Below are 15,599 nucleotides of genomic sequence, written 5' to 3'. Positions count from 1 at the left end.
TAGTATTTTGCTATGGATTTATGATTTTTTATCCTCAAAATGATCAGAAAATAAAATAAAACCTTTCTATAAGAACAATTATTTTCTATATTTTAATATAGGAAGACCTATATTCTATGTAGAATGATGTTTTGACGCGGAAGCTTATTACGCGTTGACCAATCACATTGCGTAGTTCAAACCTAAGCATGCTGCATTGGCTGTAAGCAGTATGCTGATTGGCTGACGATGATGTGACTGCATTCCTTTCTAAGACACCACATTCCTGCGTAAGACACTCTTTTTGGAACGGGAAATTGAATATTTTTGCTTAGGGTGATCGTTGGGCCGTAAAAGCTTATGATTTGTGCTAGTCTCAGCGCAAGCTACAAGACTGCAATTTCAGTTCAAAACCCCATGCTAAAAGTGAACTATTTCCTTTAAGGTCGCGAGCAAATAAAACTATAAAACTAAATTGCGAGACAGAAACCTGTGAAAACGTTATGTTGAGATGTAAAATGGTGTATTCCTCAAAACAGTTATCAGTACCTAGTTCTCTTTTTTACCGTAGTGCGAATATATGCGATTCTCTCACACACGATTGATACCAGAATAAGCTCTATTAGGGCGATCCACATACATTTCCAGATAACCCAGATATACATACCTATTACCTACCTATCACATTTTGTCATACCCCCTGAGCTCAGTCTCAGTCTGAGGGTTCCCAAAAGAGGGTGAACTCTTCTCTGGCCGATTTTGACAAGCTGCCTCTCAACCTCCTCGAGCTCAAGCTCGATGGCAGCCTTCTGGTGAATGAAAATGAGGAGGAGAATGAGTGGGAGTAGGAGATATGTGACAGACGGTCTGAGAACGAACGTTCTGCTGATGCACTTGATACGGGGATCGTCAAAAACAGGCGTACTATTATAACCGCCTATCATGAATGTTGCACCGGTCTTCTATTCCCATTTCAACATCAGCCAAATTTTGTGGGGGCAAAAACATAGTCTTGCCCCCACGGCCTCCTGCCAGTGGGGGCAGTCTGCCCCCACTGCCCCCACGGTGGCGCCGCCCGATAATAACTCCTCTCCTGCCGGTAGATGGCTCTGTCATCCGGCGCCTGGAGTGATACTGTGCCGCAGGGTCCGAGCCGTCAGCTGGAGCCGCCTGGAGTGATACTGTGCCGCAGGGCCTGCGCAATCAGCTGGAGCCGCCTGAAGTGATACTGTGCCGCAGGGCCCGACTCGCCAGCTGAGAGCGAGCCGGGTGGCGGGCGACGCTGACTGATGACCGGACCGAGGGCTCGTGGGTGGGCTACACTGCCAGAAGATTATTCTTGTGGACAACTGAACAGAACTGCTGAGGATTAGAACTGACCACTCAACTTGCATTGCAAACATGTCTTACCGAAAATGGCTCCCGGAAATGACCTTAAAACCCTTTGAAATTGCTTTACTCCAAAACACATAGAACATTCAGCACAGGCACTTAGTGTTGAGTGTGTGACCATTTAATTTTGAAAACAAGGTCATCTATCGCTGCTGGTAACACGTCTGTACTCCAACACAGTCTGTTTTTTTTTTCTGGGTGGTTTGCAGTTTTCTTGTACATAACATTATCCAACACTAAAGTTCAGAATGTCGATGGCTATGCAGATCATAAGCAACGTACAGACGACATGTAGTAAAACATTCTATGTTGTAGTAAATTATAGTTCGTAGAACATGATAAACAAGCTAAAATTGATTTAACATATCTATATGCAGCTAAAATCGGGGAAAAGTTTGTGTACTTGTGTAGCAAAGCAATGATTCCCGACCAAGTCACCATTCTTCAGTTTTTAAGGGCGCTGGAAGTCGATTCAGGCAACTGGTCATTTGACAAGGAGCTAACCACTGCCCACATCTTAGAACAAGTGGCGTCCATTTATTAGCTGCTATTTCTGTCACTGAAATGAAATCCAAATATTTTTGGGGCACCGCTACCGCACACGAAATTCGGCCCTAAATATGGACGTTGTTCATCCGGAGATGAAAAATAGACCGGCTCGGCCCAATCCGCCGCCAGGGCTCTCTGCAGTGCTGTGTGACCACAACTGGCGTCGGTGTTAACACTTCTTCACCCGGGGGCCCAATTACACGGAAATATGGCAGTCCGGTGGCCAGAAAACCAGTGCAGGGTTCTCGGGCTCATATAGCCTCAGCGTCTGGCAGCATTTGCTTTGTTGTTTACTTATTTGTACTAAAACAATTTGAAATTTACCAGAATGAGTGGAAGCTCTAATAAAGGAATGTTTTTTTTTTTTAGCTTTATTGTACGATACACCTAAAAGAATAATTTACTCAACAAGAAGTCCATGAAATCAATAAAATACTACTAATTGTAGGTGTGTTCAATTCAAAATTCATAATGCTTGCTATTTTGAGGTCAATGTTTTGGATCTAAGTTTCTCAAAGTGATTGCTGATTTGTGTTCACTATAAATAGTTGTTAAAAATGTTAAAACCCCAACGTTTCCGCGGCTGCTTAGTCAACACAAATTCCAATAAAAACATCAGTCTCATGAATGGCCAAGACATACGTTATTTGGCCGTTTTAAATGACCTCCTTTCTGTATTACAACCTACATTCCACATGTTTTCCTAAATCTCAGCTTCCGGCGATAAAGCGGCTGAAGAATCTGGTAATGAGACGGCGGCCGTTGGGCACAATGTGCGACCGTTTCCGCCCGGCTGGGCACTCTCTAACCCAGTTCTCCGGCTGGCATAACAGATAGTTACTGCCTCTGCGTGACCGGACAAACTAGAGGAGCGCAGCCAGTGCAGCTGGGATTCGGTCAGACCCTCCCGGAGCGGAAGGTGGGCTCGAGAGACTTGGAGATTTGGTTGTCTTGGAACCAGCGACGCTTTCGGCGTGCGTATAATCTGGTAGTAGCAAGGATGTAAGACTGTGCTCTTTCAGCAGCGAGTTAGGTATTATTCGTGGATCCTTGTGTCGCCAACGTATTGTTTTATTCAAGCGGATCGTATAATTGAAGTTTTGGGTAAAGCAATGCCTACTTCATTGGCAAGTTTTGAATGGGCGGATTGTTGAAGTAGTCGGATTTGGTGAGAATCAGAGGAGACTATCTTACACTCAACTAACTGATTGGCAGCTTCCAGTCCGTCGGGTAATTCTGAAGTCAAAGTTAGGTCAGTTCACGTAGTTGGAAATTATTCGTCCCACACATTGACTTTAACAGGCTGATTTCGATGTTTTGATAATTGCTACGTCAGGTTTAGTTAATGGTTTGTGTAAAAGTAACCAAATCGTTATTGCAAGATAACGAATATAGAAGCCTTTACAGGTCCATATTCAAAAGCAGGCGTGACTCTTGATGACAATTAGGATACTCTACAATCTAATGAATACATATGTATCAGTAAAACGGACAGCTCAAACACCTCGTCGTGAACTCACCGAGGACCAGCAGGATGCAGGGTCCCTGGAGTCTGGCAGCGGCCAGGTACATGTTGACTGGCGGCCCAGCACCGCCCGACCAGCTGCAAACAGGCAGAGGCATTAGTGTCAGCCGGCAACCAATTCACCAATGCCATTTCTGAAATCTGTTGGCAAAATGATTCAATAATTTTGACTTGACTGAACTTGAGCTTGATGATTTCACAAGTTTCTTGCCGCCCCCAAAAAATCATACAATGCTGCCACTAACTTGACTGAGTTGATCTCCTTGACGTCATAATTGACCTGACCTGAGAACGACCTTTTTAAAATAGTAGCCTTTTCTACCTATTTTCAAAACCATTTACCGCTTGCCGCAAGGCTGATTCATTTCCGAGGTCTTAGGAAGTAGCTGGGGGAGGGTGGATAAAGAAGATCCACCTCCCCCCGTCTGTGTGGTCAATTGACCCTGATCCCCGTCGGTACGCGGGTTTATCCTATTCATACAATAAACTTCAGTGATGCTCAAAAATGTCTTACCTACCTATCCAGAGCCGAAAACCCTTCAGAAACAGTACAAATCTCCGCTACCAGCGCCCGGTATGTGCAGAGCGCGCCGCCTCGGGACAGGATCCGCGGCCGACTGCTGGGGGAGAGAGAGCTGATCAATCCCATCACGGCGGCTCTGCAGGGCGATGATCGAGAGTCTGCCCTCAGACGGCCGCGGAAATCGGCCTCTGGTGCTGACCGCCGGTAACGAGCGCCTCAGTGGGCCAATGGCCATCGATTACCGAAACAATGGTGTCAGACGATGGGTCAGGAGGCGACCGGTAGATGTACTCATACGTGTATGTTATAGTAGATATATGCGATTCTGATGATGCATCCGTTCAGTTGATGTGAACAGCAATGTAATGTGAACAGTGCTATGAAATGACATAGTCAAAAGGGTTGTTATAAAATCCCCCAAGGTTGAGCGTCAATGTTTTACTCCCTTGCAATCGCACTTCAAAGCCACCCATTATACGTAGGGGCTTTCATGTCGTGATTAACTACATTTATTGAGATGCAACTTATACTCTCGGCATTTTGACGGATATTCTCTCAGACCGTCAGCATACAGCCAAGTTGTTTCCGATCGCTTATGCCGGCGAGATTTGAGCGATGATCGGCGTCGCGTGTAGTCGCTGCATTAGAACACATGCAATCTATCAATCAGGCCCATCTCTACAGTCTCGTGAAAGTGCAGCTGGACCTTCATTGGTTTCTGTCATGATGCGATACTGATGACGACAGATAGCTCATCTCGGCATACTGAGAGTAGTTGATCACTTACAGCATACAACATACACGTGTTAACCCGCGCCCAGATGGGGTCTGCCGAGCAACGCGGTCTGATGGGGGGGGCCATTTTGGCCCCCCCCCCCTCAGATCTCGAGAACCACGCAACATAGCGACAAGCGGTAAACGGTGTTGGATAGCCCCAGCGGGGAACTACCTTTTGACCCAATTTCATTGACCTCGGTCAAACCGATGACGTCACAGGTCAGGTCAAAGGTTGAATTTTCACCGTTTACAGGCATTTCAAGAAATGCGTTGTAAAATCGAGTAAAATGCATTTCATTGAAAATCATCGATGGAGAAATGTTCTTCAAACACATATTTTGCTATTTGAGGTCACTGATACCAGGTCAGGTCACAGAGGTCAGGTCACTGGGGGGTCACAATATGAAAGTGTCGTGTGATACATGTTTTATGGTTCATTTTACATGACAAATGCGATTATGTGGGTCAGACAGACTTTAGGGCCAGCTTAGGTCACGTTTTGGTCAAGGTCAGGTCAAGGTCAGGTCAAGGTCAGGTCAAATTAGGTCAAATTTCAAAGTTGATATTTTTGCATAAAATGGGTATCGATTCGATGCAGCTCGTCACGGGGAGTTCAATGGTGGTCTCCGTTTTGCGCTACGAGGTCTAGAATTGCTAAAAATTGAGTTCAAAAATTGGACGTCATCAATTTTTAACAGTTTTTTTCGCTATAACTTGGCCAAAAAAAGAGGTATCGATCTAAAATTTGGTATGTATATCGAAAAGCGCAGGGACTATCACATATATTCCGGTTTTTTTCGAAATTCGAAGTTTTTTTGGAAATTTTTTGAGTTTTTCTAAAAAAATCAATTTTTTTGATTTTTGGGGGTCAAAATCCCAAAATTTCGAAAATCCGAGATAGCAGTTTTGTAGCGCCGTCTTTTCTCTACACAACCACATAAAGAACTTTAAAATTGCTTGTTAACTGTAGAATTGGTGAGCGTTTCAAGATGTCATGTTTTTTGCTCATTTTTGCTCGAACATGACCTCAGTTTGACCTCAATAACTCCTGACCTGAGGTGACCTGTGACTTGAAATTTTGTGTGAAGGTGTCAAATTGATGCCCGGTAAGGTACCCAAAATTTGGCGGCGCTGCGCGCCGCCGTTTTCCTCGCTATTAAAGAAAAACCACAGGGGGGGGGGCCAAAATGGCCCCCCCCCCATCAGGGCGCGGGTTAAGACTGTCTATGCCGTGTAGGCCATAATGCCAGGGCAACTTCTTGGCCAAAACGCTTGAATTGATCAATTTATTAGGTTTATTATTGCATTTAGCATCAGCTTGCATAGTGTTTAACACTAAGGACAATAGGTAGGCCATCATGAAGATGCGGCTTTTAATTCTTGTAGCTTTAGCCCCATTTCAGAGAAAACTACCCCATTTATCTCATCAGACCACTTTGTAAGTGCCGTCACTATTTTGATACTTACCTACAGTACCTACCGTGTCTTGATGAGACAAAATTTATTTGATGGTGTTGACGGCTACTGTCGCTGTTGCGAGTCGATGCCTACATAGCTTATCAAAGCATCCAGCAGGTGCTCAGATGTATATCCATTGATAATGCAGTAAGATTTTTGGCTTATTCCAGAACAAACGTCTGCTATTTCTGTATACTTTGACTCTGAATCGCTAGAATATGTTGATATTGGTAGCAAAGTGTCGATGTTTGCCAGTAAAATGTGTTTGTTTACATTACAAAAACAATATAGCCAAACAAAGAATGCAAGATAAAGGTTATCATTTGTTTAAAAAGGGAAAAAGTGAAACAAAAGATTCCACCGGTTCCCATAGCCCAACTGCACACATTTCAGTGTGAACCATCAACATAGAGAAGGGAGGGACAGAGCTTTACCAATGTATGCTTCAAAGGCCAGTTGCGCTGCGTTTTAAGTCGCCACTAAAGCACCCACTGGCTTTTAACACACCTCGGGGCGTAGGGTGATCGCATCAGTTTGAACCTAAACACAACTGTCATCAGAAGGACCCGGATGTTGACAGCAGACTAAACAAGTTACACTGCCGCCGCGTGTGTGAGCTGACGTTATGCACAGCCCGGCAGACCTGTGTATGGCTGTGACCGTGAATTTATAAACTGTAGGCTTCAAATAGAACTGGCAGAGCTGTACTTTGCAGTCGAGGCGGTGCTTACTGCTTAACCCGCGAGTTGCTGGGGGGGGGGGGGGGGCGTTAAACGCCCCCACTTTTTTCGCCGGGCCATAGCATAAAAACGGCGCGCCGCAGGCGCGCCAAATTGTGGGTACCTGTAGGGAATTGATTGAAGGTTATTGTGACAAAGTTTCAAAAAAATCGGTCCGAAAATTTTTGAGATATCAAGGTTTTAGTGACGTCAAGATTTCTGAGTTTTCGACCAAAAACGGCATATGTTCAAAAAATCATATAAAATCACAGAATAGACATACAGACATGCCGTAAACGCCATTAGACTGCCAATACCATGATCAATCAAATGGCTATCTTCGATTATTGATTATCGTTCCGCATTTTCCATAATCTTGAACTGAATCTTGGCAATTTTTCGTGACTACTTCACGACCATGATACATGAATTTCTTAAATTGAACTTTTTGAGCCAAACACGTACACATATGATAAAATGAATGTCACCATCGTGTTCTACGCCCCAAATTACCTATAAAACATGTGTCACAGGCTGCGAATATCAGTTTTGATTTTCGGGGATATGTGCCTACCCGGTTGACCTGACCTTGACCCTGACCTATGCTTGACTGACCCCTACATGGAGCTGACACTCTTGTAGGCCTTATAAGATGGATTGTGCACCGTTTTGACAGAGTTTATGGCGAGAGGCGCCCATTGCGAAGTCCTGAAGTCCATGCTACTGAAAGCCCGATTTTAGGTGTTTGACCTGACCTTGACCCGACCCGTGACCTCAAAATTTAACTTTAAAGTACTCATCTGAAGCGTCTCGTCGCGCTCTTTCGTTTGCCGCCTCGTGCGTTTCGCTGCGCCTATTGGTTCTCGAGTTATCGGCTGGGGGCGTTTAACGCCCCCCCCCCCCAGCAAACGGTGGGTGGCGAAATACCCCAGCAACTGCCGGGTTAATGCCGAGTAAACTGTCGTATGGAGAGCGCTGGATGCATGCGTGTTCACTTTCGCGTCGAGAACACCCTAAAAACGATGGAAAGATAAGAGAAATATGCATATTAATTACGAACATATTGCAGTACGCATTTGCTAATTATACCAACGAGTGAAAGCATAGACAACATAAAATATCTGTTTACCTCATACCGATGTCACTCAACACCTTCATGACGGATTCTTTTTTTTTTTGCACAAATAACAGCACCATGAAACATGATGCAGTCTGCCTCGAACTGCATTCACCATTTGCTGTGTCTGAAGCGGCAGCATAAGATGGCAAAGCCAATAAATAAGTAAAACGTTAATTAGTTAACCGTAGCAATCAATCAGTCATTCAGTTAACGAGTGTTATGTTGCGACCAGTGAAGCGCCCAAGTCATCGTCCAACTTTTCATGCGTCAATATCCCATGGATATAGGTGACTTTTGGCAGCTGGCGCCTGCACAAAATGTTCCTCGCCATTCGAGCCATTCCGCCAACGGATCATAATGTAAGCAGGAGTGACATTTACGGTGGCATCACGCAGCCATCTGCTGGCGACTGCCGAGTGCCGAGTGCCGAGTGCCGGCCAGGGCGGACAGATATAGATCCTGCAGTGGCGGCCGCCCTCCTGCTGAGGGAATTCACGGGACCTCCCTCCCCTCAGCGGTGGAGAGAATGGTGGTCCGACAAAAAGGGAGCCGCGACACAAAACATCCAAAAAGTGACCCCTGCCGGAATTCAAGTTTGAGTTCGCAAGCCAGAATCAATCGGTGTCTAAAACTTTCCATAGAGATGTTTGATTCACTGCATGATTGTTATTGATTGAAATGCTATCGCAATGAATAATTTATTGTTAGACGAAATGTCCTGTGGCTACACATGTCACAAGCCGGTTGACGCCCAAAACCTACTCCGTTCTATTTTAGTCATGTCCGCTAGGAATAACGGGATGACAACCTGGTTAGATAGGCTAGAACCTGTTATTCAGTCACGCAGGCGTATTTTTAGATTTTCCTGAACCGAAAAAGTCCAAATGCCAAAAATGCCATATGCTAAAAATATCCGCACGAAACTGTCATTAAAGACTTGTGCCGGTCAACACACTAATGCTCTTAAATTAATTAAAAACGATGGTAAAACAAGGACCGGTAACATGAGGGGTGGATTGTGTGCGCGGGAACCTTAACGTCACTTTTTCCTATCTGAATGTCACTCCTTTTATCTAGCTGTCTTTTTATGACAAACATATTTCTTAGATTATTATTTTAGCTGTTTGGTAACTGGAAGTGTTCATGCATGTTTATGACATTCTAGTTTGGCCTATTGCAAGCACAATGGCTACGTTTCCATGACACAAGCTAAGCCGATTTTGAAAAATGGATTTGCTCCATCATAGCATTTAGGCATAATTTAAAAATGTAAATATAGGATTAGGTGCTAGCTAAAACCATATATACGCTCATTTTTTTCATAAGGTAAATAGTTTCCGAGAAAAAGGCACGTAAAAGTTCGCTAAATCGATTTAGACGTGTCATGGAAACGTAGTGAATATTTAGTTTTTTTTTTGTGCATAGAGATCTGTCATTAGTGATGCGTCGTTGCCATGTCCATGTTCGATCGATGCATGAAACGACGGATCTTCTTTATCCAATTGGGATCAATGCTTTCTTGTCTAACTAATTGCGATCTGGTACAATTTGAATATGTTCTGTGGCATTATACGACTGCATCGAATATAAAAGCTAGAGGCCCGTCACTATAGCAGCTGTTTTTTAACCCTATTCCTGGCGGGGGGGCCTCAGGAGCCCCCCCCTGATGTTTTTTGGTTATATCTCCCAAACGCTTTGAGCTAGGAAGCTCAAATTTTCTGACTTTTTCTAAAAGGCTTTTACGCAACATTTCTGAAAATTTTGAGTTGATCTGACCTCAGGTCAGGTCACCAGAGGCGGTTTGGTGACCCTAACTCAAAAAAGTTTGCAATCACGCCAGAGCTAGAGTTTTTGACCGATCAATTTCTTCTCTTCAGGCTTTAGTTAGGGTACCAGTATGTGCAATTTGTATATCTAAGAATTTTCATATCTGTGACTTGAGGTCAGGCCAGACTCGTGACCTTTACATTGCAAGCCTATTGGAAAATATTGAAACGCCTCCTGCTTCGTGTAAACGAGTCAAAACCACCCAGTTCTTTCAGTATTACGGAATATTATCTCATCGGTGATGATCCTGGTGCCGCTAATTGACAGGGGCACCGGCAAAGGTCATCTGAGGTCATGTGACGTCATAAATCGTTTTTCTGTCAATAAATCACGACATGATGGTGCTAAAGACTTGTAAGTGGTACCAAACTGCTCGCCTGGTCAAGGCGCGTCGTTTGGTATGCAGCATGACCATACCCCACAACCTCATTGATGAATGACCTGACCTTGACCTCAGGTCAAATTTTAAATTGACCTGTGAAGGTCATCACATACTTATTTCGCATCGCCTCGGCGAGAGCAACAAAAAATGTATTGGTTTTATGTCTCTATGTTTCTTAGTTTAAAAGTTATATAGGTAACTAATTCCAAAACATTTTATCGTTGATGACCTCTGGTGACCTCAATATTGACCTGACCTGAAAATGTTTTATGTAAAAGTTGTAGATTTTTAAACGACCTATCAAACGCCGTTCGCCGTTTGTCGCTGCAATGTGTAGTTTTTGAGATCTGAAGGGGGGGGGGGGGCCGAATAGCAGCGCCATCGCTTCGTCGCTGATATGTATTATTTATTGGAGAATATCTATGCAGCTATACAAATTATGTATAGTATCCAACGCACCCAGGAGCGGTGCAGCGCGGCGCAGCGCGGCGATGTCGATGCGCTGCTGTGCCGTCGGGGCACGGGCGCGCCACAGACCAGTCAGCCGGAAACCGAAGCCGGCGCACCCATTAGCCTCAAAGCCGTCCACAAAATCACATCAAAGCCTCCCTCCCGACGCCGGCCTGGGTTCCGCAGCGCCGAATCACTCTTCAGTGACAACTATAGCCAGCCATGTGAACGTGAATGCCGTCTGTGTCAGTCTTTGTGGCTAGTGTTCTGTCATAGCAGCCCGTCAACCTTTCCGCTTATGTAACAGCCGTGTCACCAGACCACCGGTCTGTGCACTTTTATATTACTAAGGAGGAATTGTGATTTGTATGCATATGAAAGGTATAAAATGTCACACTGCATGCGACTGCATGCAGTGTGCAAGGTATCATCAAGTGCAGCGCTCTTCTTTCGCCGCCGCTAATATGCATGCTTCACATATTATCCGTCACCTGCACCACTGTAACAATTCACCTCTCGTTACATTTCTCTCTGCTATCACCTATCCTCTAGTCACTCGTCGTTCTTCCTCTCCCTTCCCTTAGCTCTCGACTGCTCCCCAGTCCAGTGAAGGAGCCTACAGCCGACCACCACCGCTTCCCTAGTCCGCGAGGATCGACTTCATGAGACCTGCCGGCTGTCTCTAATGGCTTGTGTCAACATGTCGCCGCCGTAATAGCATTGGCAAACAGAGCGCACGACTCGAGCGCTCGTCAATGGGGTCACGCGATACGTCGGCAGGTGTGGACCCCCTCCTGCCCCCTCCCCTCCCCCTAAGACCCCCAACGGAGCGGTTGTGAGCGCGACATGTCAGGGGGAAAAGGGGTGAAGGGGTGGACAATGGGCACAGGAAGCAGCAGAGACACGGTACAGGGTTTCAGAGTGAGGTTTTAGCATACGCGAATCAAACTTTCAGAAATTGAATGGTGTCAGAGTCAAGTGTAGAGACAAACTGACAAAGCGTGCTGTCCTGACGTTCATCCGTTTTTGATGGCATTCCTCATCGAATTGAAATGACATATTATGACCTGGCACTCATTGTAAGTAGCTAATACACTGTCATGAATCTTGTTCTAGCTGTTGTGAAACTGACATGGAAGAGTACTGCTGATATGGACTGATCGATCACTTCTACGAATGAGGACGTAGGCATTTCGTACAAAGCAAGATCGACAACTCCGTTATGTATGGTCGATATAATGATGCACATACGAGTAGTTACTCAAGCATTTACAAGTTGTATGCATATACAAGTCAAACTGCGATTATCGATTCGCAAATCACAAAAAAACTGAGTGAATAAATGCAGCATTATACCGTTTTACAAGATGTGCATTATTACTGTAACTTTAATAGGGTGGAGTAGAAAAAATGGAGATAATCGTGTACGTAGGAACAACTGCGATAGGCTGGAGCCTCTCCTTCATTGAAAGTCTTTATGCATAGGACGCGGGCAGTAGCGGCGGAACACCATCAATTAAGGGGGGGGGGGCACTGCCGACTTTTGGTCCCATTCTTTCCATGCAACGCCCGTTGAGCTAATGAAAATGCCTCAATCAAAGGGGGCACGGTGCCCCGTGCCCTCCCCGTTTCGCCCGCCTATGGACGCGGGTTTAGAGGCGGTTTCAAATACGCCAAACCAATGCCATCTCTGTGACCTTCTAGACGTCCTTTTTCAGGACACCCGCCCACGTACGGCAATATTTCTGAAATTGAGGCATATGCTCTCAATGGGAGCAAACTCTGGGTTTAATCTACTGAAATATGGTCGGGATATTTGAAGCTCCAAACAAGTCCAAACGTAATCAAGTCAAGCAAACATACTATTGCAGAAAAACGAATTCGAATCCATCCGGCGGCTCACTCCGGTAACATGTCTGCCGAGGGAAATGATAAAAAATGTTTGCCTCTTGTTGACCGTTCTTTCTGGAAGCGGAAAAACAGCCGTTCATCGATGGTATTGTGTGCGCTCGACTGGGGACTCCGTCATATGACTGGCGGCTCAGGTAGGAGCGGAACGCGCTGCCCGGTTAACAAAGAGCCAGACCGGCGCGCGGTGCCAACAACCACACCTCCAACAGTTGGGAGGTCAACAGGCCACAGAAATATGGCCGTCCGTTTTAGAGTGAGTCGCTTAGATAACATAGTACGAATGTTACCCAAATAAATAGGAGACGTCGAGTTAATTAACTTGCTTTATATCAACTAGACGGGACATTTATAGCAGTCGAAGTGTTTACCCTGTACCGGCTGACGTAATTAAATAATCAGTCTGAATTGTGGAATGGACTTAAAATAATATCCCTTCTGACACCTGATATTGCCTGATAATTAACCATGTGTTCTGCATTACAGGTATCCCGGGAATGGTCTATATAATTCATTATCAATGTCTTTTAATCTTTCAATTGAATAATGTTGCACGCTTTAAAATGTGTGCGTGTGTCCACAACCACTAACCCAGCGCGCCTCGGTGACCCTGTGCTGTGGGGCGCCCTGTTGTCAGTTAGCAGTTAGCGGCAGCAGCTGTCAGAACAGCCCTTATCCTGACACAACATCTCCGCCGAGCCGCGGCGTCCGCCGTCCAACCCCGCGGCCGCGGTCTGCCCCCAGGCCACGGCCGGGCCGCCCCGCTATTTGACCCCGCTGGCGGCCTGCCAGCGAGAGACAGCTGAGGGTCGCCCGCCCGGCGGGCACCGGACTGAAAGGAAACGGGGGTCAGGTGGGCAAACGGATACAGGTGGGAGGACCAGGTGCACGCTCTATTAGGAAAGGGAGAGAGGTGAAAGATAGGAAGAAAAAGAAGAGAGAGAGAGAGAGAGAGAGAGAGAGAGAGAGAGAGAGAGAGAGAGAGAGAGAGAGAGAGAGAGAGAGAGAGAGAGAGAGAGAGAGAGAGAGAGAGAGAGAGAGAGAGAGAGAGAGAGAGAGAGAGAGAGAAGGAGAGGGAAAGGAGAGGGAGAGGGATAAGAATGATGGCAGGAACATAGGCGGTGGAACGTGGAGGGCACCGGGGCACCGTACCCCCTTTGATTTTGGCATTTTAACATTAGCCCTCTGGGGGTTGCATGGAAAGAACGGGACCAAAAGTCGGCAGTGCCCCCCCCTCCGCCCTTTAATTGAAGATGCTCCGCCACTACGGAAGAGGGAGAAGGAGAGCTGAGCTAAGGGCCATGGGGCGAGGAAGATAAACATTAAATTTATTAGGGGAAGTTGGGGCAATGCCGGAGTTGGGGCAAAGCCGAAATTCGAGATATTTCAAAAACCGTAAGACATGGATGCCACCTGTCAGTGATGCTCTGAAGCTTAAGTGACTACAATTATCGCATGTTTGTTACGAGTCGTCATTCGGAATACTTCGACTGTGAGGGCGCCAAGAGCGTTTTCAAGGTACGTTTCCCTTGTACTACATGCGCCTTTGAAGCTGCATTTTTTACTCATTATGCTACCGTTTGTCTGGCCAATTCGGTCAAGTAATCTTTAGCATGTCTTTGCATAAGTGTGCTGCCTATTTGAAATTTATACAGCACGTTGAAAAGTTATGGGCCTGCAAATGAAAGTATGGCTGGCTGGGGTAATGCCGAAAACGTGCGATTACGCACGTGTTAAAAACACGCTACGTGGACTTTACTGCTGTAGAATAGCAACGCGTATTTTAAGTCACACAAATTACACTTTCAACCGACACAACGGCCTGTTACCTATAAGGAATGATTTACCTGGCATTTTCTTATTATATCACACAATTATAACTTCCAGTGTGCACCGCGTCCTCAAGCTCTTGAAACGTGTGTCAGCTTTGATGAATTCTGGATAAAGTTTGAGATAAAATGGCAAAACATCAATGTCGGCATTCCCCGTAGATCATTTCTCCCATTTTCGGCTTTCCCCGCAGTCCGGGGCAACGCCGAAAAAGTCACTTCTTTGATATTTTTAGTTTTTGCGCTTAACGGTATGCGAATTCATCAAATGCGCCTGGTATGTTTGAAAGGCAAAAGACTGGCCTCTCGAATGACGCCAACAAGAATAGCGTATGTTGTCTACCTTGCGTGCTACGGGCGTCAGAAAAAAAGTCTTCGGCGTTCCCGCAACTTCCCCTATACTCTTCTTCCTTGTGTGTAGGATTCCGTGACTGATTGACAAACTCTCCCCGTTTTGGCTTTAATTAAACTGCGACAAAAGAACAACTACGACGACTATCTACAGAGTGGAATGGGTGCCTAAAATGTAGCTACACTTTGGTATATATCAAATTTTTTGGTGACCAATCCATGGATCGACGAGGATAATGACATAGGTGAAATGACATAGGATATAGGTTGACATCGAGCTAAAGGAAGTGCCAATTATTATTTTCCTTTGATGGGTTAAATGCACTAAGTTGACATCGAACTGAAGGAAGTACGAATTCATATTTTCGGAAAAATAATTGGTGTGCCACATCAATCTATTAGCTGCTGCATGCATTGCTGGAGATGGGGCACACTCAGCGCCTTTGTAGTGTGCTTGATTTATTGAGGCCCCGGCCTCACGGAGCGGAAATGATTCATAAGGCGCGCATGTCCGTCATTCCTGTCTCGGTCGACCGAGCAACAACCAAAGTAGCAGCGTAACGCCCGATTAATAATAGACATCACTGAAACGTCAGTACTTGCAGCAGCACTGTGCCAAACGCCCGAGTAGCAGTCTTCTTCCATTGATTCAATTGCAAAACCATCACCTTCACAAAATGGGACCGTATTAGAGCCGGCGACAATCACGGAACATTAGTGTCGGGGCAGACTGCGGCGGGGCAGACTGCGGCGACCCCTAGGAAGAACAACTAGGGAGAACAACATTCGACAGATGGCAGCGCTAGACGA

General features: G+C 45.7%; 1 protein-coding gene across 1 annotated transcript in view; it reads right to left on the bottom strand.

The window, feature by feature from the left end:
* The window catches only part of LOC122389833, a 42,702-nt gene extending 38,644 nt beyond the window's left edge, over positions 1 to 4,058 (bottom strand). The window contains exons 1-2 of the mRNA XM_043382241.1: positions 3,964 to 4,058; positions 3,441 to 3,523 (exon numbers count right to left, since the gene is read on the bottom strand). Of these exons, the coding sequence (XP_043238176.1) occupies positions 3,441 to 3,492 (52 nt within the window). The 5' untranslated portion in view covers positions 3,493 to 3,523; positions 3,964 to 4,058. The remainder of the gene's footprint in view (positions 1 to 3,440; positions 3,524 to 3,963) is intronic.
* Positions 4,059 to 15,599: the final 11,541 nt, after the last annotated feature.

The sequence above is a fragment of the Amphibalanus amphitrite genome, unplaced genomic scaffold, assembly GCF_019059575.1.
Source record: "Amphibalanus amphitrite isolate SeventyFive unplaced genomic scaffold, NRLGWU_Aamphi_draft 000374F_arrow, whole genome shotgun sequence".
Taxonomy (NCBI): Eukaryota; Metazoa; Arthropoda; class Thecostraca; order Balanomorpha; family Balanidae; genus Amphibalanus; species Amphibalanus amphitrite.
This window is presented reverse-complemented; position numbering and strand designations above follow the sequence as displayed.